This window comes from Idiotropiscis lumnitzeri, chromosome 4 (assembly GCF_059441095.1).
Source record: "Idiotropiscis lumnitzeri isolate Australia: NSW breed Sydney's pygmy pipehorse chromosome 4, RoL_Ilum_1.0, whole genome shotgun sequence".
NCBI classification, from domain to species: Eukaryota; Metazoa; Chordata; class Actinopteri; order Syngnathiformes; family Syngnathidae; genus Idiotropiscis; species Idiotropiscis lumnitzeri.
In genome coordinates, this window is record NC_142394.1 from 10,558,648 (window position 1) to 10,586,354 (window position 27,707).

Consider the following 27,707-nt stretch of genomic DNA (forward strand, 5'->3'; position numbering starts at 1 on the left):
TTCACAATTCTGTAAACCTTTATTCAATCCGCCAGACTTCCAAGGACAAACAAATTACTTTGGTGTTCTGCAATGCTACAAGCTCGATAAGAAAAAACGTTTTTTAATACATTAGCCACCAAAAGGCTGATTACTTTCTGTGTTCTCATTATTCACAGTGATGTGTTTGTTTGAGTTGCTATAAAGGGAAAAAAGTAGCCCAAAAATATGTTGTTTGGACAACAATCATGAGAAAATGTCTGTTTATAAATCTGTAGTTCAGATGTGACCAAAATGTAGTCGAACACAAAGCTTTTTTGTAAAACCAGAATAACAAAGCAATACATCAAACCTCTTGGCAAGCTGCTCCAGCTTGGCCAAGAGTATGAAAACTGTCGATCGTTTGAGAATGTCAAGAATGCACATTCCAGTTTGGGAGCGGGTCCTCCCCGGTGGGCCCGCGTATGCGCCAATGATGGGGGAGAGGCCTGGTTATGTTTTCTTCCCTCTCAAAAATCTGGGAAGCTGAAAGAATAAAAACAAGTGACTCTCAGAGGATGCATCCTTGTTGTTTCGGTGGTCCGCTCTTCTTCATTTGTTTATATCAAGCAGGCGTGGGACAAAAAGCGCTCAAGGCAGTTTCACCACCACCACGCAAGCACCTGCCCTGCCAATGTTTAGCGGGACCTCCTGCAGAACGAAAAATAGGTTAACATGCAGTTTCTCATTTGAGGATTTTAAATAGTCCCTCTATGCCTCAAGCTTGATGAACAATTAGGAAAAGTAAAAACAAACGAAAACAATAGTCATTTGACTTGCATCGGTAAAGAGTGCATTCTACTTTTAGCAGAATTGTTGGGACAGAGCTTGGTATGGCTATCGTTACGGCGACAATATGGATATGTATTATTTGACAAAGTACCTCGGTCCAGTCATTGTTCTGCGCATCGTATGACTCAACAGTGTTCAGGTAGGATTGCCCATCATATCCGCCCACGGCATACAGCCTGTCACCAAGCAGGCAAACGCCCACCGCGTCCCGAGGAACGCTGAGAGAGGACACAGTAGTCCATGTGTCCGTCTTGGGGTCATACCTGAAAGGAGTCCAATTTGTGTTTGATTAAGACAGACGAAGAGAGATGAAATACTAATATGACCACAGTACCAAAAATCCTGGGGATTAAGTACGCAATATTTCAACAAGCTTTCTTTAATTATATAATGTCATTGTCTAATGTGGTGATTGTCAAAATGTGGTGAGGGTACCACGAGTGGCTGGTCAGCTGCTGATCAATCACTCACACTCATATTCACATATTTTCTTAGTAGGAACTAAACACGTACTGTCTGTAGCAAAGTTGGGGGAAAATACACTATCAGTGACTGAAGAGAATTTTCTAAATCTTAATTCATCCCTTTGCCTTAATTGGAAAACAACAATTCACTTTCTGAAATTGTCTTGAACTTTTTTTAAGAGGATAATGACGGTTGGTTTTGTGGTGTTAAAAGTCATCGCATGAGATTTGTTGTTGACTTACATAGTGCCAAACTTGTACTAGATTTCATGTTATGGGTGCAATAATAAAAATACAGTAATCCGTTAATTAAAGCAACACTCTGCTTTTGTTGTGTGTGTAGTTTTTCAACTTTAGTCAACTGCAAAATGCAATTTCACATTTAAAGTATTTTATAAATTGGTTGAAGTGACTCAGACTGTAAATATTTGATCCATAAAATAGTGCTGAATTAGAAACACCTCAGCTTTTAATTACTTTCCCAATCTGTGGAGACCACTCAAGCATTTCATTACAATTAATCATCAAGATGATTAATGGATTTTCAAAGCGCAAAGTCGTTACAATTAAAAATTAACAAATAAAAAAAAACTGCATACATGCCTAAATAGATTGTAGTCATCCAAGCCAAATGAATAATTAAAAAACATTTTTTTTTTTGGATGGACCCCAAACACATATAACATCCATTTATTTAGTAACACCTCAGATGTATTTTTTTTATCTAATGTCCTACACATAATTATCATCAAATATGACAGTTTGCACATTTTTGTAAAAGTAGCTTTGAAAAGAATTCCTACCCTACTCTACAGTACAGTTCTGTCACGTACATGTCTATGAGACCACCAGATGGTGCTAGACCCCTTGAAATAAAGGAAGCATCAGGAGCGTCAGTCTGGGGAAACAAATTACTTTTGTTCCAGTGTGAAAGTCATCAGTGTCCACACCCATGACTGAATTCCACCCGCACACTTGGAGGAAATCCCAAATCTGCTTGTGTAACATTTCTTTGTGCATATTCCCCAGAGGAAAATAATATCTCCCACCTTTCAACACAATCTGAGAGCCTGGAACAGTGGTTGGAGGCCGGGGCGTCGTGTCCGCCAACAGCGTACAGGAAGTTGTTGTATGTGGCTACACCCACTCCCCCTCGCCTCTTGGCCATCGGGGCGCACATGCTCCACTTGTTGGTGTGAGGATCGAAGCACTCCATTGACCTCAGACATGAGCTGCCATCCCGGCCACCGACTGCAAACAATCTGGGAATTTCAAAGAAAAAAGGAGCTATAATCTCAAATACTGAAAAAAAAAAATCTATCTATCTATCGATTGTTCAGAGCAAGTCAAGTTCAAAATGCAAAACATGGCCACAGCGATCTGAAACTCCAACATTTAATAATCAGTATTTCTGGTGAGTATGATGTTTTAGATGTTTTTATCATGGTATTTGACAAACATTGATTCTGAACAGCTCCAGATAATCTACGAGACGCATCTGCGTGCTCTTATATGGTTTTTTGGCATCATATTGATGGCTTCTATAGCTGGAACGTGATAGTGGGGAGACGTGGATTAAATTGGTAAAGTCTCCACTGACTCCCAGGCACCAAACGCAAGTCCCATCACTGATATCACAAAAAGTGGCAGGAATGATTCAAATCAGCGATCCCATTGTTGAGAAGATGCATCCATTGTGTGTGTGTTTCCTGTCGGAATCATCACGAGTGCCTGAAGAGCAAGGAGCTCACAGGCCCAGCAGCAAGACAGTAGAGGCTTGGAAAATAGTTTCCTTGTTGTCTTTTTTGACCTACATTCAGAAATAACTGCACAAATATATTTAGGCTGAGAGCGTTCTTGTTACAGTCCCTTTCACAGAGTGGAGACAGACAGCCCACAATGTGCTGACTTGGACTGAATTGCGAGGATAGCGTTAAAATATCATACATCTAATATGTTCAATATTTCACATAAGGTGGTGGAACCACTACGCACGCACATTCCAATTACCTGAGAGTAGACTACATTAGCAATGGAAAAATGAAGCTTCATGAAGCACTTGTGGTATTTTTTAATCATGCCCTTTGTTTAAAGATAAAGGCTAGCGCATTGAAAATGTATTACATTTCCAATGCATCTTTCAACCAAGAATTGTATCACGAAGCTTCATTTGTTCAGCACTGAACGATACTGCAAACCAGCTCGCTCAGTCAAATATTATTATACAATTCTTATTTGCTTATTTAATGGTTTCATTAACAAACTTAAAGGTAGGTTTTATGATAACAATTGTGATTTACTGACTACATGCTAATATGGCTAGAACCTCTCAATGAAACTTTCGGCTCACACATGTAGAACATACGCTCAAGAGTCACATACTTACAGTGGATATAATAAGTCTATACACCCTAGTTGAAATGCCATGTATTTGTGATTTAAAACAATCAGACCAAGACCATTACGGTGGCCTATAACCGGCATACCTCAGTTGAAAAAAAAAATATTTTCAAGAAGGTAAATTAAAAATCGTTGATTGTGATTGGACATGTGTCCACACTAAAACCAGGCAGAGTTCAGAATTTAACAACCACTTTCTAGTTAAAATGGGAGTCAGCACACACCTGCCACCCTTTAAAATGGGCCTGATAAACTCTAAATTGTAATTGTTCTGCTAGGCTTTTGCGCCGGTCCTATTTAAAACTTCATAATTCTCTTCACCTTGACGAAGGCCCCAGGTCAGGCTGAAGAAAACCAGTCCCACTCACTCACTCACTTTAATAACGCGTTCTTTTATTTGATACTACAGGAGAGTTGATAAATGAATGTCAATCAATGTATTATTATTATCTTTGCAGGAACGAAATAGTTAATACAACTCTTGCAACCAAGTAGCTTTTTAAGCTGCACCATTAATAATTTATGAGTACTGCTCCATCGCGCACAATGTGGTAATTTTTGTTTTCTTTACTTTTTTTTTCAATTGACTGCCAGTTTATTCCCCCCCCCCCCTTATATTTTCCCAGAATTTTGTCCCAAGGCTCGAAACAAAGCAGCAGATGGTCAGGAAGTTTTTCCTTATATATTGCATAAATCAGCAAGGGTCAGAAAAGGCCAAGCAACTTACTTCCCATTGAGTGCGGTGACTCCCATGGTGCTCCGTGGTGTTGACATACTGGCAACGTAGTTCCACTGTCGGGCCTGCGGATCCCAGCGCTCCACTGTGTTGAGATAGCTCCAACCATCATGACCGCCGACAGCATACATGGGGCCCTCCAGCACAGCAATACCTGACCATAATGAGCCAAGACAGATGCTATGGTTAATAACTTGAGAGCTGTGCATGATGATAACATGCAAGTACTTTGTACTTGCAATACAGACTTCCACTGTATTGCAAAGGCCAACTTCTTAGAAATGCAAACTTTTTTAGTGTATATATTTATCACTGCATGTATACCTTGTGTTTGGTATTTGATTAATATCGGATACATTAAACGTAGTAAAGTCACAATATACTGCATTATTAATCTTCCTTAAGTCTAAAAAAATGTTTAGAATAATCTCAAAGTAATCTTGTAATAATACTGATATTAATTATGGAATGGCCATTTGGGAAAGGGCTGATGCACATGTATAACATCTTTTTGGAGTGAGCTAGCACCACAACTATTGATGCTAAAACAGATTTGCTATTGCTATTTCTATTGCTAATAATAAACTTACAACTATTAACGTATAGTGAAGTAATATTAACACTCCTATTACTTATAATGTTTTTACTATTTCTAGCTCTAACTTTTACCCTATCCATGCCTTTCATAATACTGTGGTAAAAATGTAACTTAGTGTTTAATACAATTACTGACATTTTCATTGTTATTACTAAGTACTAATGCTATTGTTACTATTGTTATTATCACAAATCATATTATTACTATCCATTCATCCGTTATCCAAACTGCTTATCTTCACGAGAGTTGCAGGTGTGCTGGAGTCTATCCTAGCTGTCTTCGGGCAGTAGGTGGAGTACACCCAAAAGTGTGGTTTCCAGCCAGTCGCAGTTCACAAATAGATGAACAAAATTTCAGTTTCACGATAACACAGAGGGACAATTTAGAGTGTTCAACTAAACTGCATGTTTTTGGAATGTAGGAGGAAACTGGAGTACCCGGAGGAAACCCACACAGGCACGGGAAGAACATGCAAGCGCCACACAGGAAGCGGCTCGAATCCTGTACCTATGAAAAGTCTGAACATCACCGTGTCGCCCAAATGATTATTAATATTACTGTAAGATAATATAATTACTATTTAATACAACTACTGCCATTTGTATTTTTATTTTAATTACTACTGCATTATTACTAATGTCACCATCAATACTGCTCATCATAAAGCTAATATTACTTAGTACTCTTTTCTTATTATTACCACAATTACCACAGTAATTATTTCTACAATTGCTATTACTATCACAGTCAGCGCAATTACAATTGTTTATTTCAACGCCAGTTGAAATAGACACATTGAATTTGACACACACACACACACCCCAACACACACATGCGCATACTACAAATTATTTAATGACTGCTATTGCTACAAATATAATGATAACATTTCATTCGGTAGTAGCGCCTCTCGCATCAATGATGCTTGCTTGGCACATAAAGTCCACCATAAAGCACAGAGGAAACCTGAACAACTCATAAATTGTGAGCCACAACTGGGCAAATCTTTTAAAACATGAAGACAATGAAACAGCCTTGTTTTTCTTTGGTCCCAAATCACAGAGGAAGCCAGTTTTACAACAGCTCACATTTCTATATTAGAGTTCAATAGTGAGAGTTGAATTCATTTGTGGGAACCAGAGGACAATGTTGCACTTACAGAGGTCGGAATTACATCAACACTGTCACAGAGAAGCAATTCTGAGGGTTGAAGCTCTCTTAGTGTGGTTTAGGAAATCAAAATAAACTTTTTCTCATCTTCAACCGTAAAGCTCACAGCAAGCTGTGGGGACACTGGGAAGCACACAGCGCAAATATATTTGGACTCCAAATAAGCATGGCACAATCAGAGCAGGCAGGTATTTGAGGCTGAACGAAACATCAAAGAAACACCCAGGTGATGTGTAAAGTGTGCTCTTGCTCGGCCGGGCTCGCTGAAACCCCAGGCCTCACAGAGCTTTGACAAGATCTCCATGTTCTGTTACGCAGACCTCTTTCAACTGCGAATCAAAACGCTTTTGATATGAGATTTGTCGGGCAGGGAGGTTTGAGGAAGAGCAGGGACAGCACCGCCCACCGTGCTTTGATCGGGGAAATAGAAAATATCAAAGGTGTATCTCAAAAGATAGGTGTAATTTCAGGTTCACGGCATGCCAGCAGTTACCACTTGGAGCATACATCCAGTAAATATCCTGTATTGCTGTCAAACTGTCTTGCCTGGCTGAACAAATAAATACATGACGTGAAAAATATGCATGTATTTTGAAATAACATTTTCGGTCTCTGTCTGCTGAAACTGAATGCTGATAGATGCTCTCATGAAGATGAAATGCCAAAAAAGGAAATGGTCTTAAGTTGATTAATACCTCACAGTGCAGTGGGAATTTATCCAGTTTCACCTAATTTGTCTGAAAATGATTATTTATCAATTAAAAATACAAACTCTAATTCCAAAGAAGTTAGGACACGTGTAAAACGTTCGTAGAAACAGAATTCAATGGTTTGAAAATCATTTTCATCCTGGAATTTAACAGAATACACCAAAAGGATATCTAATATTCACGTTGATCAAAATGATTATTATTTTGAATTTGGTAGCTGCAACGCATTAAATTATATATATATATACATATATATATATATATTCCTACTGGAGTTCCGAACAGCCAAACAGAATGACCACTGTTTTACATTCTGCACTTGATAGCACACAATTCATTAGAATCACATCCAAAAAGCATAATGACTCAATTCTTTGTAATTTATTCGCTGCTTTTTACTTAGCTTTATTCCTGCTTCTATTTGGAGTATATGTTTTCCATTTTATTCTATGAAACTATGACTGTGATTGGTGTTGCAAACAATAACTTTTCAGTCATTAAGGATGCCAATCATCATGTGATTGCAAAAAGACAACCGGTTCAACTTTGGTGCATTACGTTCACAAGGAGTCAAGTAACTCTGATTGTGACATTTGCTTCACGTCCGAGCTTACCCAGTAAGTTGATTACTGCCGAAATGTAATATATTACCAGACCACGTTACTTTTATAACGCGTTACCCCCAACTCTGCTTACCAAGTCCATGTCGGTGTGTTGACATGGGGGGCATGGTGGACCACACTTTGTTGACTGGATTGTAACACTCCACCATGTTGGAGGTCTTGAGCCCATCTCTTCCCCCAACCACATACAACTTGTTGTCTATCACTGCCACTCCAAACTGCAGCCGGCATCCGTCCATAACTCCAAGTGGGACCCAAGTATTGGTGCGCAGGTCATACTTCTCAATGGTGGTTGCGCCTAAAAGGCACAAGTCCCAGTGTGAATTGATTGCTTTGCTATGCGAGGCTATTTGGTGCAAATGGGTCACCTTTGGTAGCATCCATCCCTCCAACGGCATAAAGTGCCCCCACTGTGGACTTTCTGGGTTTGGTTCTTGGACTCTGAAACATGGGACGCCGCTCAGGCAGAAGATGGTACTTCATGGCCTCCATCAACAGTTTTTGGCATTCCAGATCGTCGGAGAACATCTTGTTGTTTTCCAGGTCAGCAATAAGCTGTGGTTCAAGAAATTAAGAACATAGATACACTAAATCTGAAGCCACACATTTGCAACCCATTCAGTCTATGAAAAATATTTTATTAGCTGCGTAAAAAATGTAGCTTTGGGTATATAAAAATGTTGTGGATTTTAGCATAAATGGTATTTCCTATCACTACGATGTATTATTATTGTAATATATTTACGACTAAAAGCATGTTGATTTCATAACATGACATTTTTATTAGCCTGATTGAGCCAGTGTCAGTGAACTTTGGGCGGCCTGATGTAGTCATGTACAGCTAACCACCTCACCTGCTCAGTCCAGGGTAGACATCTTGTCTAATGCGACGTATTTCATTCATGAATATTTTAACATCCTGCACCAAAATCTCTGTATCATTACATGATACACCATAAATGATCATAAGTGGGAAAACCTCACGGAGATATGCCAAGTGCCATGCAGGATTGACGCCAGTCATGAAAAGAGTGAAGTCATGTCTATAACCCAATCCAATGTATTTATAAAGAACATTTAAAACCAAGAGTTGATCAAGGTGTGGTTGGAAAAATGCATGATATTAAATCTCAAAGCAGGAAAATCACAATAAAAGCACACATTACCGACTCTTGTACAGGATCTGATAACATCAGGCAGAGCGAATGGCCTTCTAAACAGGATTTGAAATGTTTCCAATATTGATACTGCATATTATTATGATTCGGGTTTGCGGCTGTCAAACTGCAATGCATCATTTTTCCAATATTTGGAATTCTTATTTTTCAATAGCAACATTGTTGGCCAGAATTTGTTAGACTCATGCACTGTACCTAATATTAGATTTTCATTTAGAAACATTCAGGAAAGGTCCTGCAAAAAAATCAAACAAAAAAACAAAAAAACAAAAAAAACATCCACAGAAAAGAAACTTAAAGCATTCTCATTTGGCAACAAGTAAAAAGACTTGATGTGTTCACCTGCGGTGGAAGAAGCGGCAGGCGTATGTAAGACAGAAGCACTCCGAGTTCCTGTTGTCGATGCTGGACATCGTGTCTCACCCACATCATCAGAGCCTGGAAGATGGTCTCCTCATCAGGAACGTTGATGTCATCACTGGACAGCAGCTTGACTATCTCAGCCGTAGGTAACAGAAGAAACTCCTGGTTCTGAATGACCTCCAGAAAGTTTTCCTGGTTGAAGAGAAGCCAAGGGGACAGATAATCATCAGTCATTAGACCAGAACTTACGCTGATGTATGGGACTGTGTGTCTATTTTTACTACTGCAGCAAGGAGAGCAATGGCATGAAAGCACAAAAGAGGAGCGTGAGGTCTTCTATAGTCTTCTTCATAGCTGATAACAGCAATGACTTATGCTCCATTGCGTCAAATTCCAAAGGCGCCGATATAACTGTCACCTGTTAAATAAAATGACGGCGGCCGCGAGCAGCCCAAGCTGAAAACATCTCCCCCAAAAACGTTCACCAGCTTACAAAGCATTTTTGCTGCTGATCATACTGTACATGAGACCATTAAGTCTTTTATCAGCCTTTTTAACGAGCAACAGAAAGGCCCTGCATTATTATCACGCCGCTGCAACTTTTGGTGTGGAAGCTCTTCACTATTGCCCTCCTAAAGATTGATCTTCCTTTTATTGGTCTGCAGCCCGGGCCGTGTTACAACACCGCACGGCAACCTTTCCAAGGACACTATCTCAGGGCACTTCTATTAGAGACGATGAGATATAAAAGGCCCCGTGTACACGCCCCTGCATTATCCCATCACCACGTGTGAGTCCAGCCTGGAGGATTTAACATGTTTTCTTTGTGAACAAAGCATTTATTATTAAAATGCCTTGAGTGGATTCTCAACAATGAGCTAAAACAAGCGCACTATTGATCAAGAACGTTCAGATTACAGTGCATCGCTCGGCTCCATTACCAGAGTAGGATTTGTCGAGCTAAATACCACAAGCCTTAATGAAAAGAGGGATGTGCATTGATCAGCTGTGGTTACACTTTGATGGAGAGGTTCTTTGACGTTGTTTTCGGAGCAGTGAGTTGTAATTACCAGGCTGACAAGAAGATTGAAAGCTAAAAAGTGTTTGTTTCATAACGATCTGAAAGGATGTGATTTCAAACGCTTGCAAACTCACTAGTGGGTAAAACAAGAGGATAATAATCAATTGAAGCCCTGTAAATGAGGAATTGTGGAATAAGTTTCATTTCCTTTCCAGAGTTAGTTTTTTTGTTTTTCCATTTAGTTAGTTTACACATTACTGTGTAAAAGTAATCCATATTGTAGCGCCTCTTGCTTCCTTTTTTTCAAAATTGATAAAGTGACTAGCAGGAATAAGCTAAAATGATTTGGGGGGAAAAAAATACTAAAAATAAGTAAGACGTATATTTTAGCATGGATCTGCATAATGGTGTCGATAGAATCATTAATTTTCATGCTGTTATTTTTTTATGGTTTGTTTTCCGCTTGAACGCTGCTTTAGGATGCCAATATAAGGAGAGAGAGAGCCTGCATGGCCTTTTGCCACAAACTATACAACAAGTTTCAATTTTGATCCCCCACTTTTTTATCACCTATTATTCTTAACATTGACGTGTTCTAATCTTTTATTTGTGACTAGGAGTAAATAAACCGTGATGGCAGTGTTGTATTCTTTTGCAAGCATTTTTATCGGCTGTGGTTTAAAAGCGGTACTTCGCTCGCCATTTGGGCAGACCACTCACAAAAGGTTTAATTTATGTCATGTCTTCGATGTGCTTATAAATGCCTGCTGTCAAACAATTCGCCAAATCGTAACAGTTTTTCTAAAATGAGATCGGTTGGGAAAAACAAGCTTATTAAAACAAAACTCTCTCCACTGCTGAAGTAGAGGACAGGCTTCAAGGAAGCCCGGTGATCTTTTTGCTCATTACCGAAGCGATTGAACAGGAAGTTCAGCCATCCTGAGCAGTTTGATGATTAGATTAACCTCCCGATCCCGGAAGTGGGCTTTGTAAACAGGCTGAGCAGATGTCCTTTAGGAGATAACGCTTACCCCCGCCGTGTCACTCCTGCATGGCCAGCCGAGACCTTATCTGACAAGCATGTGTATGAATCTTAATCCAATGCAAATATTTCTCTCTGAAATGTAACAGAAATCCCATTTTGCCAGGTTGAGCTGGTGCACTAATCAATGTGCAGCTACATGGTATCTCTTACTGGCAGCTGTTGAACTAAATTAGATCAAGTGAAAGCATCAAACTTTTCCATTTCTATTCAAATGTGCTTGTTAACCATTTCTCTGCACAAAATGAGATTATATAAATAACGGAGACATCTTCATTTTATTTCTATGCAGGTTATGACAGGCAATTTGAATGCCACTACCCTCAAAATACAAGACGGTCACAGAGAATATTAGTGTTTACGTCTTGACATTATCTGACGACAATAAAGGAATGTGCAGCACACCATGACATTTATTTAAAAAACTGCTTGATATGCAAAGGCTAGTGAATTGACAGAAGTACTTTGTGTAGGAGTGTTAATACTATAATTTACAATTATTTCTGTTCAACTTCTTGTTCACTTAAACCACAACCACAGCTGTCTTTGTTACAACTGTTGTATTGCAAGTGGAGAGATGAGGCACACATTTTGGAACTCAGTTTCATGGACTGATGAGACCAAGACTAACCTCAACCAAATTGATGGAAAGGCCAAAGTGTGGGAAAAAAATGATCTACTAATGATGCAAAACACACAAGATTATCTGTGAAGATGGCGGACATAATGTCATGGCTTGGGCTTCTGGAACAAGCTCCTTTGTCTTTATTGATATGTAACTCATAATGGTAGCAGTAGAATTAATTCAGAAGTTGACAAAACTATTTTGTCAGGCAATTTCCCAAAAAATGCATCCAAACTAATTGAGAGAAGCATCGTCATGTATCAAGATAATGACCTAAAACACACTGCCAAAGACTTCATCAAGGGGAAAAAAAGTGAAAGATCTAAAACTGATGGTCAATCACCCCACCTTAACCCAATGGAGCCTCCATTTTACCACCTGAAGAGGAGACTGAAGAGAGAAACCCCCAGAACTGAAAGAGGCTGCGGTAAAAGCCCGGAAAAGAATTTCAAATGAAGGATGTAAAATCTGGTGAGGTCAGTGGGTTGCAGGCTTCTTGCACTTTTTGCAAGTAAGTTACGCCACCAAAAATGAAATGCTATTGACTTTAAGTTGATTTATAATAATGTCTGTTTCTATTCTTTTTGATACAGAAGGTGAGTTGTTTAACACATCTAGAAGTAAATAACCCGAAATTTGCAACTTTTGTCTCATATTCATCTTTTGATCTGAAACCCAAAATGACCTTGCCATTCCAATACTTCCGAATGGGAATGTAAGACACAAGGATAAGAATAAATAAATAAATAACAATAATGAATGAATAAATAAATAAAATGCTCTTGCTTTAATTAAAAACTACAAGAGCTCATGTGACAAATTTCACATGCTGGAGGTGCAGAGTTCTATTGCCTCGTTGTTGTCGAGTCCCCTCATTCTGTGTGAAACCATTAGAATGTGAGAGATGAGAAATAAGTCTCCTTTATCTATTTTAATAAAATAGATTCATTTTATTTATCTAATTTTTAATTGGGGAACATTTGCATATTATTCTTAATGCCTGAGTACAAACTAAAACTGCCAAGAAGAAAAAAACAACAGTTTGGTTCAATTTGCGTTTTTTATCATTAAAGATCTAAAGGATGTTAGAAGCAGAATCAAACCAATAAGGGAATGGTTTGCCCACCTGGCCCATTATGCAATAAAATACAAACGTTGCATGTATAGTAAAGTAGAAAACGGAACACAATATAATTCTGTTAGTTATACAAATCACCTTGAAAAATATTATATCACCAAAAGTTTTAAAGTACTTGATATTTGTTGAAGGTATCAAAAGTTACTACCTGGTATTAAATGTAAGCATTGGAAGTAAGAGAAAAAAATGAAAAGTGTTTTTATTTTCATTTATTTCCTTCATATGATATTCTACGGTGTGTTATACGGTGCTAAATTTTTAAAGTACCATACCGGGTTGGATAATGTCCTTCAGACATGCAGTTCTATTTAAATCTGGTTTCACGCCATGTATGATTTATGAGAGACTCGCTTAATCACCTGTCAGATGCAACTATTTTTTGCCCCAACAGCATTCAACCAATTTGGCCTGCCTTTGCTCTGATGTTTTTTCACCTTGATATAATGTCCTTCGCCTCTAAGTCTCCATGGCCAACCTGCCTAAGGAGCTGCTTGACACTGAGCTGTCAAACAGAGACTGTGGCAGAATTACAGTGAGGAAGAAAATAAAGTGCCTATCGCTATAACTCTCACTGGGAAGGACTTTTAGGTGCGAAGGAGGTGTGTACGTCATAAATGTATTTATCTGCAAAATGGAAAATTGATCACAATACAATTCATTCAGAAAAGGAGCCATTACTTAAGTTGACCATAGTTTGAACATTTTCAATTGCATATTTTCATAAGCACTTTCAAATTCTCATTTTTCTCATTTTCAACATATTTGTTTGGATGTGTTGTATTTGTGCATGCACAATTTTTTCGTGTTAAGGCTTAGGATGTACGATTCCATGCAGCAATGCAGAAGGTCTCATGAAACCCACATTTCATCACTAATCCGAAACAATTACGTGACATTATATTACTGAGATGGAAAGCAAATCAATTCTTCTACTGTTAGCAGTGCACCGGGGTTGGTCGCGACTTAAGATACTTTTTTTGGCTCTCAATTGCTTCTTCACAAAGCCGCGAATATCGTGTCCATATTTTTCCCTTCTCTTTCTTTATCTCTCTCTCTCTCTCTCTGTCGATTTGTCTCGCTCTCTCTTTCTTTTTCGCTCACAGTTCAAGGGTCAGTCCACGCAACTGCATTACAAGATGTCATTCTGCTCCGATTGCCGTACTTGACCTGTTTAGGGATGAATAAAATGACTGACGAAAGCCCACTTCCGTCCGTGCTTACGTTGTCCATTCCGGACGGATCGTTCCGTCCGTCCCTGGAAAAAATGCCCATCCAAGTAAATTTATGAAATTAGCCAGAATCGTATTCATTTAACAATGTTTCTTATTGTGGTTATAATTTGCAGTGGTTTATAACGGCTCTGTTTTATATTGAGAGCTGTTTCTAACAAGTAGACCCAACTGCTAGAGGAGAGATTAATTATAAGACAGCTTTGCAAACCGTTACCCCAATAGTGAACATTCAATCAATTTCTACCTGTCAATCAACACAGAGCATAATTATCATTTCAATGGCAAAGGCGATACAAATTATATATAATATATATGTTGCGTGGTTGTACATTTCATTCTTTTCATGTTTCCCTACCATGGTGTAGTTGTGAGCCACATTAAGAAGGTCCACGCAGCCCTGGGCGTCAGCAAAGGAACATATTCCCAGGCAGTTGGAGGGATGAAGCTGCTTCATTAGGAACTTGCAGCAAACTTGGATGACTTGTGAGAGCTGCAAGAGGCAAGCTGCCGCCAATAAACTCTCGATGGTCTCTTCTTTCAGCTCAAGGACACCTGCAATGTCAGAGTGTGCAAGCTATATTTTTCATCCAACGACTAAATGTAGCTGCGCCGGCAGAAACTGTAATGGCGAAATAGTTCACTCGTAATTTCTGCCATCCTATCACAGAACAGATAAAAATGAGCATAAATTCTTTTCCTAGGCGTTAACATTCATTGACGTAATAAACCCCAAACTGCTTTTTTAAACCCCATCATAAAAGCTGAACAAATTATCATTGTAACATCCTGTTTTTAATTTTTAGTACGTGGAAAAAAGGAAATGCTTCTTCACATGCAGCAGGGGAATTGTGCTGGCAAAGTAATATGAAGTCATGAGGATGGCCACTCATTCACCTCAGCAATAGATTCATTTTAATCACGGTCACATTCCAGAGGTCTCATAACGACTTGCAAGAGCTTGTGAATGACTTTACGAGCACTCACCAGTGTAGGCAAAATGAACAAGGGCGGTCAGGGCATCCGGATCCACCCCCTCCATCTTGATCTCCTCCTGTTTGGCCTCTCTCACATCGCTTGTGAACATTGCGGCAAAGTAGTCGGAGACGGCGCTCAGAACAAGTCTGATGCAAAGACAAAAACAACCGCGGGTCAGCAAGCAAGTGCTTTGTAGCATACTAACCTACTGAGTGAATATTGTTTGTGCATTCAAAAATTAGTAAGAATATTTTAGTGTGATTTTAACTATGATAGAAAGTAAATTCAAAATTAAAACCTGAACAATATGCAAAGGCGATCGAGTGGCAGCAATAGTTGGTTTTAGAAGTGTGGAAGAAATAGTGCAAGCGGCTTGCAAAAATGGACAACCTTTCTTTATTGAAATAAGTGCGAAGAGAAACACAAAAGGATTTTCTTGCCAAAGAAGGTGTTAAACTCTTCACAAATATGGAACTGGAACCGTCCAGTCACTTTACTGGGTCCACATGCGCTCCAACAAAAGCACTATTTATATTTTAGATTCATCTGCTCAAATTTGATTGATACTATGAGAGAATGCGTTATGTAATGCCTATTTTGGCGGTTTTCTTTTGCAAAAGTGTGTCAACAAATTAGCAACACGTTCACTGTTGATTATCCGTAAGTGTGTAACTGAGTGTGAGGGATAGCTAGATATAGATTGTCCGATTGAAGTCGCGAACAATATGGGGCGGCACGGTGGTCCGACCGGTTAGCACGATGGCCTCACAATACGGAGGTCGTGGGTTTGATTCCCACTCCGGCCTTCCTGAGTGGAGTTTGCATGTTCTCCCCATGCCTGCGTGGGTTTCCTCTGGGTACTCCGGTTTTTCATTCCCAAAACATGCATGGCAGGTTGATTGGACGCTTTAATTTACCCCTAGGTATGAGTGTGAGCACGGATGGTTGTTCGTCTTTGTGTGCCCTTTGATTGGCTGGAAACCAATTCAGGGTGTACCCCGCCTACTCCCCGAAGCCAGCTGGGATAGGCTCCAGCACCCCCCCACGCCGCTAGTGAGGTAAGCGACAAAGATAATGGATGAATAATAATAAAAATAATAATCATAATATGTTTGGAAATGTTACAATAAAAAATAAACTAAAAATAATATATATATATATATATATACACACACACAGTGACACTAGAGTATATCATCAAATCAAACTTTGCATTTTGTGTTTCGTTGCCTTTCGTTTCCCTAGCCTTCATGCGCTATCATCCATAAGTCATTTCCTCTATAATGGCATTCAACACATATAGAAGCACATTGATTCTCATCAAAAGTTTCAAATTGTGTTCCATTCCGCACGCCACCCGAGGGCAAGATGTCCACATAATGACACACCCGTGCTTTGGATCCCAGTGTGCGTCAGCGTCTCAAATGTAACATGTCGATGTGAGAGGGCAGAGGTGTAATTAGCTATCAGCGGTGGCTTTTATTTGTTTGCGCACTGGTGAACAATGTATTTGCTCATCGGTAGGCCCAACTGTGTCTGTCTCAGGATTATTTGATTACTTCTCAACAAGGCATCCCGGTAAAACCCGAGCAAAGCCGAACATTCACACTGGAAAGCTTAATGACGTTTTGCGCATTTCACATCAAATATAATGAAATGGTAAATCAAAGCCGAGAGGAGCGCAAACCTGTGAGCTGGTATCTTGTGATCGCCTGCTATGAGGAGCACATCACACAATTGCTTATGCTGCAAGTAGCTCTCCATCTTTCGGAAGGTTTGCTCAGCGTGATTTGTGGCCTGGAAGAATTCGTCAGAGGAGTTGGTGTTCATTTTAGTGAAGGCGCTCAGAGCCAACCTGAAGAAGACAAGATGAAAGAGGAAAAGGGATTATGGACTCTCAGCATCATTAGTTTTCTGTCAGTCCTTTTGTTTCCCAATGAAAGTTACAGCCGTCCTGTGTTGTTTGTAGAATAATTTCACTTTAAATCACTTTGATGCTAGATGACCATTTTCTCGAGTGCTTGTCCTCAGCCTATCCCAGTTGACTTTGGCCAAACAATTGAGCTGGTTGTCAGATAATTGCAGAGCATATACAGACGAAACAACCAATCACACTCATATTCACACTAATTAATGATAATTTACAATCTTCAATCAACCTAACATGCATGTTTTTTTAATGTGGTAGGAAGCTGGAGTTCCCTGAGAAAACCAGCTCAAGCTCATTGAATACAGTAAATGCAAAGTCTCCACTGGAAGGCCCAAGCTCAGATTCAAACCCAAAACCTCAGTAAGGTGAGGTAAATGTGTTTTCGGTGCGCTGACATGACATCAACCCCTAAAGGTTTCAAGAACTAAATTTCAATTTCAAATAATTAAGTGCTGACAAAGACTTCTCTTTAAAACCATTTTGTAAAATGTATTTAACTTGATAGCCGCGGTATCTGTCCATTCTCATGTGTCATTTGCTATCCAAAACAAAAAGACGCAAGCATTGGAATGATGGAGGAGGGGGACAACAGTGCATATTTGGACATGTGGCCCTCATAAATCAGCTGTCCTCTGAGGTGCTTCTGCATCCTTCCAAGCTGAAATTAAAACTGTTGTGGGCTAAACTCCGTGAATAAGTGGATAACTAAGTAGCCCGGTCCGGTGGGACGAACACGACACAATCCATACACAGCCTCCCCTTCAGATCACGCCTGTGTTATCTGTGTGCACACAAATGTGTGCCAATCACAGGAAGACTTAACAAGCCAAGACGCCTGTTCATCGCTGCATTGTGAGAAAGCCGCATCGCTGTCTCAGAAGGCTGCGAGATTACACGCTGTTTCACCAGCATCCCAGTAATCCCTCGGACGCGTAGCGAACAATGCAACCGGGTCGCTCGGTGCCCTTCACAGAGCTGCTCCAGTCTGACATTTGGGCTTGTTTATATCACTGCACAAGAACAACCATATCATGTCACAAAAGGATTTCACTGTCATCAGGACAGTGTTCTGCTGTGTTCAGACTGATACTTGAGGGGAAAAAATCTGTGCTATTTAAGGCCACACTTTGTCACTCATACGCAGAGTCGCCCCCTCCACGTCAATACTGCATCTTAAAATTATTATTTTCCCGGGCTCCTGTTCGTCATGGGCCCTGAAAAGCGACATCACTTTGTTGTTCATACATGTAGTAATAGACACTTTATTAAGTACACTTTCACAGTACTGATTTCCTATAAAAATGTCATCGTCGCCGTGACAAAAATAGTTTTAAGGTACTGTGACTATCAAACTTAATTAGTTCACTTGTTGGAATTTCAAATTGTACTGGTGTGATTACCTGTATTTGAATAATTCATACCAGTGTTCAGAAAACCTTTATTAACTGTAAAGGCAAAATTTTAAGTAACATTTTAACTTCACGGTACAGAAAGCTAACCAGTCTAACATTCATCAGGAAGTAAAAGTTTGATAGAACCAACAGGCCTGCTCTAACATCTGCGTGGCAACCAGCAATCATCTCAGACTGACATGCCTCTGGATTACTGGTGAGTAACTGCACCAATGTAAGCAAAATAAACAGCCAACAGTGGGAAAAAAGTATGATCCACACCTTTATCCAACACTGCACCAAAATGAAATGGCTTTTCATATTCCCCATATGCCTTCAATTTGCAAAAGTGTGTGTAAATTAGAGATGTTTTAATCCAAGATAACTAACAAAGCAGCAATTCAATTGATGATTTAACATGAGCAAAATCATATACATCATAAACGCATTATTAAATTTGTTTACTGGTGTGAACAAAGATGAGCCTTATTTACATACAGATGGTATGGTTTTTGTCGATTTAATTGACGATTGATTCTTATTAAACTGCCACAACCTAATTTAGAAAAGATTGATACGTTGCAAAAAATGGCGAGTAAATCACCTATTCGGTTGGCAGCACAAAGTATTTGACTTACAGAAAATTTGATTATGCTGGGAGAATGGAGGGGGAAGTTGCTTATATTAGCCTGATTAACACAAGATTATAAAGTTCAATCGATCGCCTGACTTTAATCTCTGAATTGTTTGTTGAAGTCGTGAAAATCTGTGTGTGGAACTTTTTAACAATTTACTCCAGTCTCTCCAGGTCAAAGCATAAAATTGTGGTGCCATGATAATCCCCTAATGACTGCTTCATTTTGGATGGGACCACCAAATAAGACAGAATAACAATGGGGCCATAAAACTGAGACGCACTTTTGTATCGGCTCTAAGGCCTGCTAAAAAGGATTTTTCATGCGTGCTCATCTCTCCGACACTAATTGCGTTGGCATCGCATTTCAGAGGATGGTAAATTTCTCTGAGGTTTATATTTCACTTGCAGGAGTGGGTGGAATCATCAAAGGTATACGGCCCCATTCTTTATTGAGGCACTAAAGCATCGCAACAACCCCCGTCTCAGGGAAATGACTGTGGCCCACTGCAATACGTCGCAAATAACGAACAACTTGACTAGCGTCGCAGAGGCTATTGGGGGCCTGGAAAAGTCTTTTTTTGGTGTCCACGAAAAGACACCGTTCACTTGAGGCAATGTAAATTAGTCTAATTAGGCAAAATGTTACAACTTTTTTTTTTTTTAAAACTGCTTTATTTGAAGCACACTTTGTGCACCAGAAAGATGATAGAAGGAAATAATCCATGACGAATTATATCGCAATCATCACATTTTTAGAATAGAGAAGGGGGACTAAATATGTAAGTTGAGCTCCATTGTGGTGCTTTAATGCTATCCTGTACATGCATTTCATGTATGACATATTTGATTGTGATTGTGCAATATCCAAAGGTTTCATAATATTGGGGTTACGTAACTCCAGAGCATGGTCGAACATTCAACACCCCTCAGTATAAATGAATGCAATCGTACGGTAATGCACAAAGGTGATCCTGGAAGTGATTTGTATGGCTTTAAACCATCTTTCCATCTTCCCTTCTGACTTCATCACAAACCGCTTCATAGCCTTCATGTCTCTGCTATGAAGCTTTCTCAGGTGATGACGCACAGCGATATCTAATCTATGGAGAGCAGATTTAACACAACTCATGTCATTCCTGTGCTGCGACCGTCAGACTGATCCCCAGATTGGAAGATTCGGCCCAGATTAGACCTGCTGGGTAAGGAAATAAGACTCAGTCATGTTCCAGGAGATCTCAGTGAAGCATCCGCTGCTTCGCAGGCCGCAAAGTCAAGCCATGATTATTTGCCACTGAGGGCTTGGAGACAGAGATTGGATTGAGTTTCCAAAAGCCTCATGCAGTTTTATACGGCATATATTTCATGAACTTCTTCCACCTCACTGCACTGGCAGTCATGCATGCTGGAGTTGTGTGAGTGGGGGAAAAAGTCATAGTCATGTGATCCAAACTGGGAGGCCGCAATAATGAGTGCGGAGAAATGGTCTTAAATTCTCGATTTTCAGTGGCTAAAATTACGCTGTAATTTTTTAACACACACTGATTATGTGATACAAACATGCTTTTACAGACTAAGACCACACAAAGACACAAACATATTTTCAAACGTACACGTAAAAAATATTTACTCAACTGTACTTCAGAAGTTTATGAAGTTCCAGGTTTTTTTTTAAGTAGATTAATTGATAGAATTATTAGTGTCTTACTTTTTAGTGTAATATATTCATATTAAATAGAGTCATGCATTTTATTATAACTCGCTCTTCATCAAAGACAGATCTCCAGGCATTTACAGAATCTAATACAACAATTCATACATATCCAAGCAGATTTTCTAAGTATATAAAGCAGCGTCAGCTGGTGTTAAAAATAAAACTGAACTTGAACCACTTCCTAAAGTCAACTCAGTGCGTGAGAAATCAAGTTGATGCCTAATTAACATGCTCTAAATGTTATTTAAACCATTTGAAATTATTTGTTGTTCACACATCTGTGTGGCTGTGACGTCCTGCCTTCTGATGCTAATAAACGAGTCCTAGATGTGTTAGAGGAGTCTTTATGGTGAAAACATGCAGATTTTTTGCGAAAACTTGTCACACATAGTAGTGGTTGATCTCATGCAGGGTTGACTCCTATAGTAAAAGAGAGTCATTTGAAGTATGATTCATAAGTGATGTCGCCATTAGTGAACGTCAAATTGTATTTCTTGTTGCTAATGTGCTGCACTAACGTAAGAAATGTACGTGTTTATTTAGTGTTAATCATTAGGCTATTGTAGTTACAAACCAGCATTTAACAAAACTTTTCAATGAAATGATATCCATTAATTACAAGCCAGCCATTTATTTGTTTTACCGGTTTATTACAGTGAACTTTGGCTCAGTGATTATTTTCAATGCAAATGACTGGAAATGAGTGCCTCGGGATACTGCAGAACTGAGTCATGGCCTTCCTTAATAGCATCCATGTAAAATTCATGAAAAGCTGTGTAAGGGATTATTTTCTTTGAATTAGCTCAATTTGCAAGGATGGAAAAAGAACAGATGCTGATTTATACAGAAAAGAGGGAATGTGTCCAGCATATATATACGATTGCTGTATTTCTTCTCTGCAGAATCAGATTCTTCTGTCCAAGATGACCTTCTGATAAAAACAATGTTCAGAATATATTGCAAAGTGCCCCTGAATGCACCTTATCCACAAAGATGTCATTCCGAGATGACAACTCCACTTTATTTGGTCATTTGCCACCTTTGTAGCACGTGCCGCACATGGCGATGCTTGTGGCGTTATAAGGCCTCCAACAAATATCTGACTTACTGCTGCTGACATGGGAGAGGCGGCGGTATTTCTTTTCCAAGGCGGCGGAGAGGGAATTGAGATATCATTCAAACTAACAACCGCTGAGTCCAACCTCTCTTAGTGTTTATGTGCAAGAGGTCAGGGTTTCCATTCCATTCAGGTTAACGTGAGCTATATATTCTGTACCAACTATGGAGTCTGTTTGGATGAGGACAGAACAAATAGATATGTGGCTGCATTAGACACACGGGTAGAAGAAAGTGAGATTGGTTGTGACTTACTCCACATACTCTACTGAATTTGATTTGGCAACTCTAGACTTGCACAGCAGGCTGAGGGGCAAACTTCTAATTGTTAAAGTTATTATGTACCTAATAGAGCATGAATAGGAGTAGGCCGAGAGCACAGAATGAATGAGTCAATGTTTGTTAGTTGAAATGGCCTAATGAACTGTTTCCTCACACTTCTGGCTTCTTTGGGTGATGGAAATTCTCCCTTTAAATGAAACTAATTAGCCGCAAATGACTGGAAGTTACGCAGCCAAGACACATGCCAGGAAATGAAGACAAACGACGGTGGCAAAAAAAAAATGATTAACATCTCATTAAGTTGTAAACGTAGGTCTGTGCTTCTGTTAGTTTTTGGGCCAGCACATAAGGCCTTGAAGGCCCCGACGGCACACTGTTGATACCACATATCCTGTTCAGGGTCATGGTAAAATGGAGCCGAGCCCATTTGAATTTGAGCAAAAGTCCGACAACAGTCAGTCGCATCTAGTGACAAGCACTCATTCACACTCACATTCCCAACCATCCCTCAGTTGTAGCTGCACTCGGACTGCTTGCACCAATGACAAGCGACGTTTCCACTACGCCATCACTGATGTGGTCTCTGACTTATTGGTGAAGATTCTTTTGCGGCATGTGTAAAGATACTCCAGAAGACAGTCAACATCTCTTTCATATCTAATATTGGACTATGCTTAAGATGGAAAAAATAGAGGCAAAGGAAACATGCTCAGAAGCTAAGGAAATTAGTACATATTGCACACTCATCAGTAGTGATTGATTGATTGATTGAACTTATTGATTGATTGATAAAAGCTGGTCTCAAAATATTTTAAGTCTTTTTTAACGTTAATTTGGAGGGTGCCAATGTAACAAAAGAGAAGCTTGAGAAGTTTCACAGGCTTCGCTTGCAGTCAAACGCAACAATGACAATAAATGAAACTCTGGCTGGACATTTTGTGAAAAAAAATAAATTCTAACACGGCTGAGATACTTTCCAAGAAGAGCGAGACAGTGAACACTATTCTACTTAGTCACATCCGGCACAAGTCATTTGTAGATTTAACCTGAGGGATTGTGACAAATCATGTGTCAAGGATTTATGATGTGAGACATAATAGGGGCATCAGGCTGGTGGAGTAAATGAATGTGCGCATCTCACTGACATCTGTTTCGCTTCCAATGTGTCACACAGTCACTGGCCTACTTCGCCTCACAACTCTCCACATGGACGCCACATCTAGATGTCAGTTCCCGCTATTCATGTAGAACTTTACATTGGGAAATTGAGAGGTTGCATTTGTTCTTTTTTTTTTTTTTTTTTTAAACGAACGCAAGTCTTGTTGGTGTTCATATTTAAGCCATTCAGAAGTTAACTTGCTGTTTTCAATTGCTGTCATGAAGCAAAATCCAAATGCGCTTCAGTTTAATGTCACAAAATGTTGGCCAAAAATTCTCTCAGGATTTTGGGGACGGCATGTGCCTGTGCGGTCGGACAGCACCTAGATAGTTTTCCACATAAATCACCAAGGTGGGACAAGGTCTGCCCAGTTTTTCTCCCCTTGCCTGGCATAGGGAAGGTTCACACTGATTTAGTTGATTTCTTGAAAAAACAGCTCTGGAGGAAATCAGGCTTGGCTGTGATCAGTGAAAATTAACTGAAAAACGTTATTAGCTGATACACACGGTAAATTCATGACTTAACAATTTGAACAAGTATTCTTCCACACAGGATCAAACAGATGTGAATATTTTTCTTCATACAGCAAATCACCATTTACAAAAAGGGCAGCCATCTTACCTTGCCTCTGTTACTGACGGCTTGGTTTTTTTTTTCACTGAAAACACTGTTGTCAGTGTGTGTTGTATGCCAGTATGGAGTAATGAGTGCCTTACAACGAATGAACTTTCACTGTTTGCAGCAACCATTCACAGATGCAATGTGCATCCAACGATTCACCCAGACTTATTAGTACAACTGTATGCCATACATGGTGGCATTTTCACCGTAGAGACAGAAAATAACGTGAAAACGCTAAGGAGAAATCAATGTACTCAAGTTAGGTGGGTTTAGTGAATGGCAATTTAAGATGGCCGCCGGTGGCTTCACTTCTTCTGACGACAGTTAGCTGCATTGTTAGTCCATTTCCATCCAATCCCGTGGCCAGAGTACCAAAACTGCCTGACCTGTGAGAGGTAGCATGGGGCCACAGAGGACAGAGTATCTAGACTGCCAGCACAGATTAGTAGCAGTCATAGTGGAGGAAAAAGAAGAGGAAGAAAAGAAAGAAGAGAAGAAGAAAACAAGCAGAAGAAAAGTAAAATAAAATTGAAGGTGCATGGCTAACTGTTTCCTTGTCTGGTAACTTCTTTTTCATTTTAATTTTTTGTTTATTTTTAAATACAGCTCACTCGCACCGACCTCACTCGCAAGGACATAAGAAGAAAACATCACGAGAGACATCTTTGTCTCCGTCTGGTACCTTACAATCCACACAACCAGTTCCACCTCTATTAATTGTGTGGCCCAAGTGCGAGCTTTCGGTTGCTTCCTTCATTCCTCACTTTGTGGTCATTTATTCATTCATCATTATTCTAGGTTTACACATGAACTGTCTAGACAGTTTTTTTTTTTTTTGCATTATCACTCAAAAAATGTTAACTGAAAGATATGATTTTCCATCATTTGTACAGTCAATCATTTATTTCATGAATCTCATGAAAAATGTAGGCAAATTCAGACGGTGTGCATATGAAGTTGGTATGGGACATTTTGGACCTTGGAATAAGTCTGCACACTACTGAGCGTTATTCTAGTTTACATTGAACACATAATAGTGAAAATCTGTGATGACGTTTATCAATTTCATGGGCGCAAAGAAAGGCTTTCTCATTAAATTGACTTTTTATATCAGATTACTTTGCACGGTTATGAAGCCCATAAATGCATGTTACTAAAACCAAGTGCAGGAAGGCCAAGGGCATGTTTTATGATCCCACAGAGTGCAACCCTTTTAATATTTCAACGTCGTTGTCAAATATGATGGTGCTGCTGTATTTTACATGACCAACGTGAACTCATGGTCCCCCTGAGAGCCAGTGAGTTACACACATTTTTTTTTCCCACTGTGAGCACATTTCTTATGCATGCACTCTTCACACATCGGGACCCCCCGCCAAATATGGATATCTGCCAATTATGAAGAGCAAAATGTTGAAGTTATTCCAAAACGGCATGCTAATTTAGAATAATTCCCAGTCCGTCCTTGTTATCCCCAACTTTTGGTGAACCCTGCTTGACACATTGTTTGCATTCAGTTTATTCACTTAAAAAAACTAAGCAACCAAGTGTATTTAACTGTTTGGTTTCTCACCAGGTACACGAAACAAGCATAACGCCGGTCACCTACAAAAAGTCGCAGACAAGATTTAAGGGCGGCTTCATCCTTGATATGAAAGCGCTTTTCTTTTTAGCGTTCAAAGATCAGCTCATTTCACAGGCAAACGCTTTGTAAAAATATGAAACTGTACACAGACCAATTGGAACGAAGGTTTGCAAAACACTTTTTCTTGGGATAAATCAAACGGTGTTGTGATGACATTTGCCTTGTAAAGTGACATAATGGGCATCAGGGTAATTCATATGATAATGGAGCTTTCTGTTTAAAAGGGCCTTGGCTGTTAAGTGATGTCACAGCTTTTTCACGCCTAACACATTAACCCCATGAAAGTCTGACACTGTCAGTGTGAAAACATGACAAATTGGAGGACAGCGAATGGGCTCAGGATGGACCCAAGTTGAGGTTTCATTTCTACTGAATAATTGAAATAATGCGTCAATGATTTACCCTGTCCAACAAGCTGTGGAGCATGAAAGTGAGTCCTGAGGTCAGCAATGGCTTGCCTTATTCATGAGACTTACTTGTGCCAAACACTTCAAAGTAAAGATATCATGCACAGCATACACTCCTCAGTTAATCAAAATAAGATAAGTGCTATGCTCCCCCCAAAAAAGAATTCTAGTTGGGATACATTGGTGCATTGTTTTGATCATCACTTTAAGGAAGGCATTTTCTTTAACATACTTAGGGTAGTTTGTGGAGCGATGTCAAAATGAAGAGGCTGGAGTTGCTCAGGGGAGCCTCACAAAGTAAACTGGCCTCCCTCCAACAACCGTTCCCAATTTCCATATTTTTTCTCTGCACAGCAGGTCTTGAACCTGTGACTCCAAGCAAACAGGCTTCAAGGCTTCCTGTAGCTTCTGCTGCCTAAGTGTTTACGATTGTGGTTGTAGTTTGCCGTAGTATAGAGCTGTACTGTTCCATACGGAGAGGTGTGTCAAGTATTGGTGACCTTATTTGGCTCCACAAGACAGAAAATATTTCACCTTTCAATGTGAGACAGTGCAGTTCTAAACCAAACTACGACAATTACAAACATGTTTCTTAATCTCAGTAACAGTGGATTTTTTTTTATATCTGCTTTTAGATTGACATGCATTAGATTGTGCAAGTGTACCTCGTGTTGTTGAGTGATTGTATGAAAGTGACTAAAGTTGCACCACATGAATACATGGTCAATGAGGTCGACAGTCGTACCTCTCTCTGGCCTCAACCTCTGCTGGGTCCTCCGTGCTGATCTTCACATCTTCTTTGCCTGTGTTGGTGTCCTCCTTCCTGGGGGTGCAGGGTGAGGGAGCGCTCTTGGACGTGTCCTCGTTGACCTGAAGGCCCGGCACGGTGTGTTGCTGTAGCTGCTGCCATGACTGCTGACCCGCTCTGACACAAACAGGCGTGGGTCCCGGAGTCGGCGCCAGGATACTGTGGGCCGGGCTGCTGGACTTCCGCAGCCCTCCTCCACCTCTTTCCCGAGAATGGCTCTTGAACCGGCCTTGGATGGGGGTCCCCCTGTGGTCGGTGCCATCCTGCTGAATGTAACCTCCCACACCGCCAACGCCGCCGCTTCCTGCCGAACCTTGGGACGAGTGGCTGAACCAGCGCCAGCGGAGCCTGAGGATCTGCTTCACATCAAATTCCTTCTTCCCCGACATTCTCCCCTGGCTTTGGAGACGAGGGCAACAGTACGGTGAGTGCCCAAAAACATGGAGAGCAGACAAGACAGGAGCCTCGGTTTCAGTCCTCACTGAATACAGGGTGCCTCTTCTACTCCGTTATTGTCTCACTACACTCATGACCACCCCCCACCTCCCTCCTCTGTTACACCTCTATTGTTCTTTTAGTGATGGAGAGCGGTCCTCTGCAGCTTTTATTCTCAGCAGCCTCCCTGCAACTCTCCTCCTTTGCCTTCCTCCCTCTCGTTGCCTCCTGTGCTGCTGCTGCTGGGGCTGCGGCTGCTGTTTGCTGCTGCTGCGCCGCTGGAGCCGAGTTAATGCACATGCATGATCCACACTCCCTCCCCTTTGCCACCCGTCTTTCTCTCTCTACCCTCTTTCTCTCGCTTTCTCTCCCTGCTTTTCTATCCTACACACACGCACACACACACACGCACAGACACTTATGCAAGCACACGCACACTTGTAGACAGTACGTTTGAGAAAATGTGAAAATGTCCCCACC

The 27,707-nt window shown here is 40.2% G+C and overlaps 1 protein-coding gene across 1 annotated transcript; it reads right to left on the reverse strand.

Annotated features, from left to right (window-relative positions):
* Positions 1-27,660, reverse strand: klhl4 (kelch-like family member 4). Its single transcript, XM_088294732.1, has 11 exons — positions 26,730-27,660; positions 16,773-16,940; positions 15,095-15,231; positions 14,466-14,662; positions 9,032-9,244; positions 7,880-8,066; positions 7,585-7,809; positions 4,402-4,564; positions 2,324-2,536; positions 902-1,073; positions 1-669 (listed from the first exon to the last, which is right to left on the reverse strand). Exons 1-11 carry the CDS (start codon positions 27,179-27,181, stop codon positions 610-612), a joined length of 2,187 nt encoding a protein of 728 aa, XP_088150858.1. The 5' UTR covers positions 27,182-27,660; the 3' UTR covers positions 1-609.
* Positions 27,661-27,707: the final 47 nt, after the last annotated feature.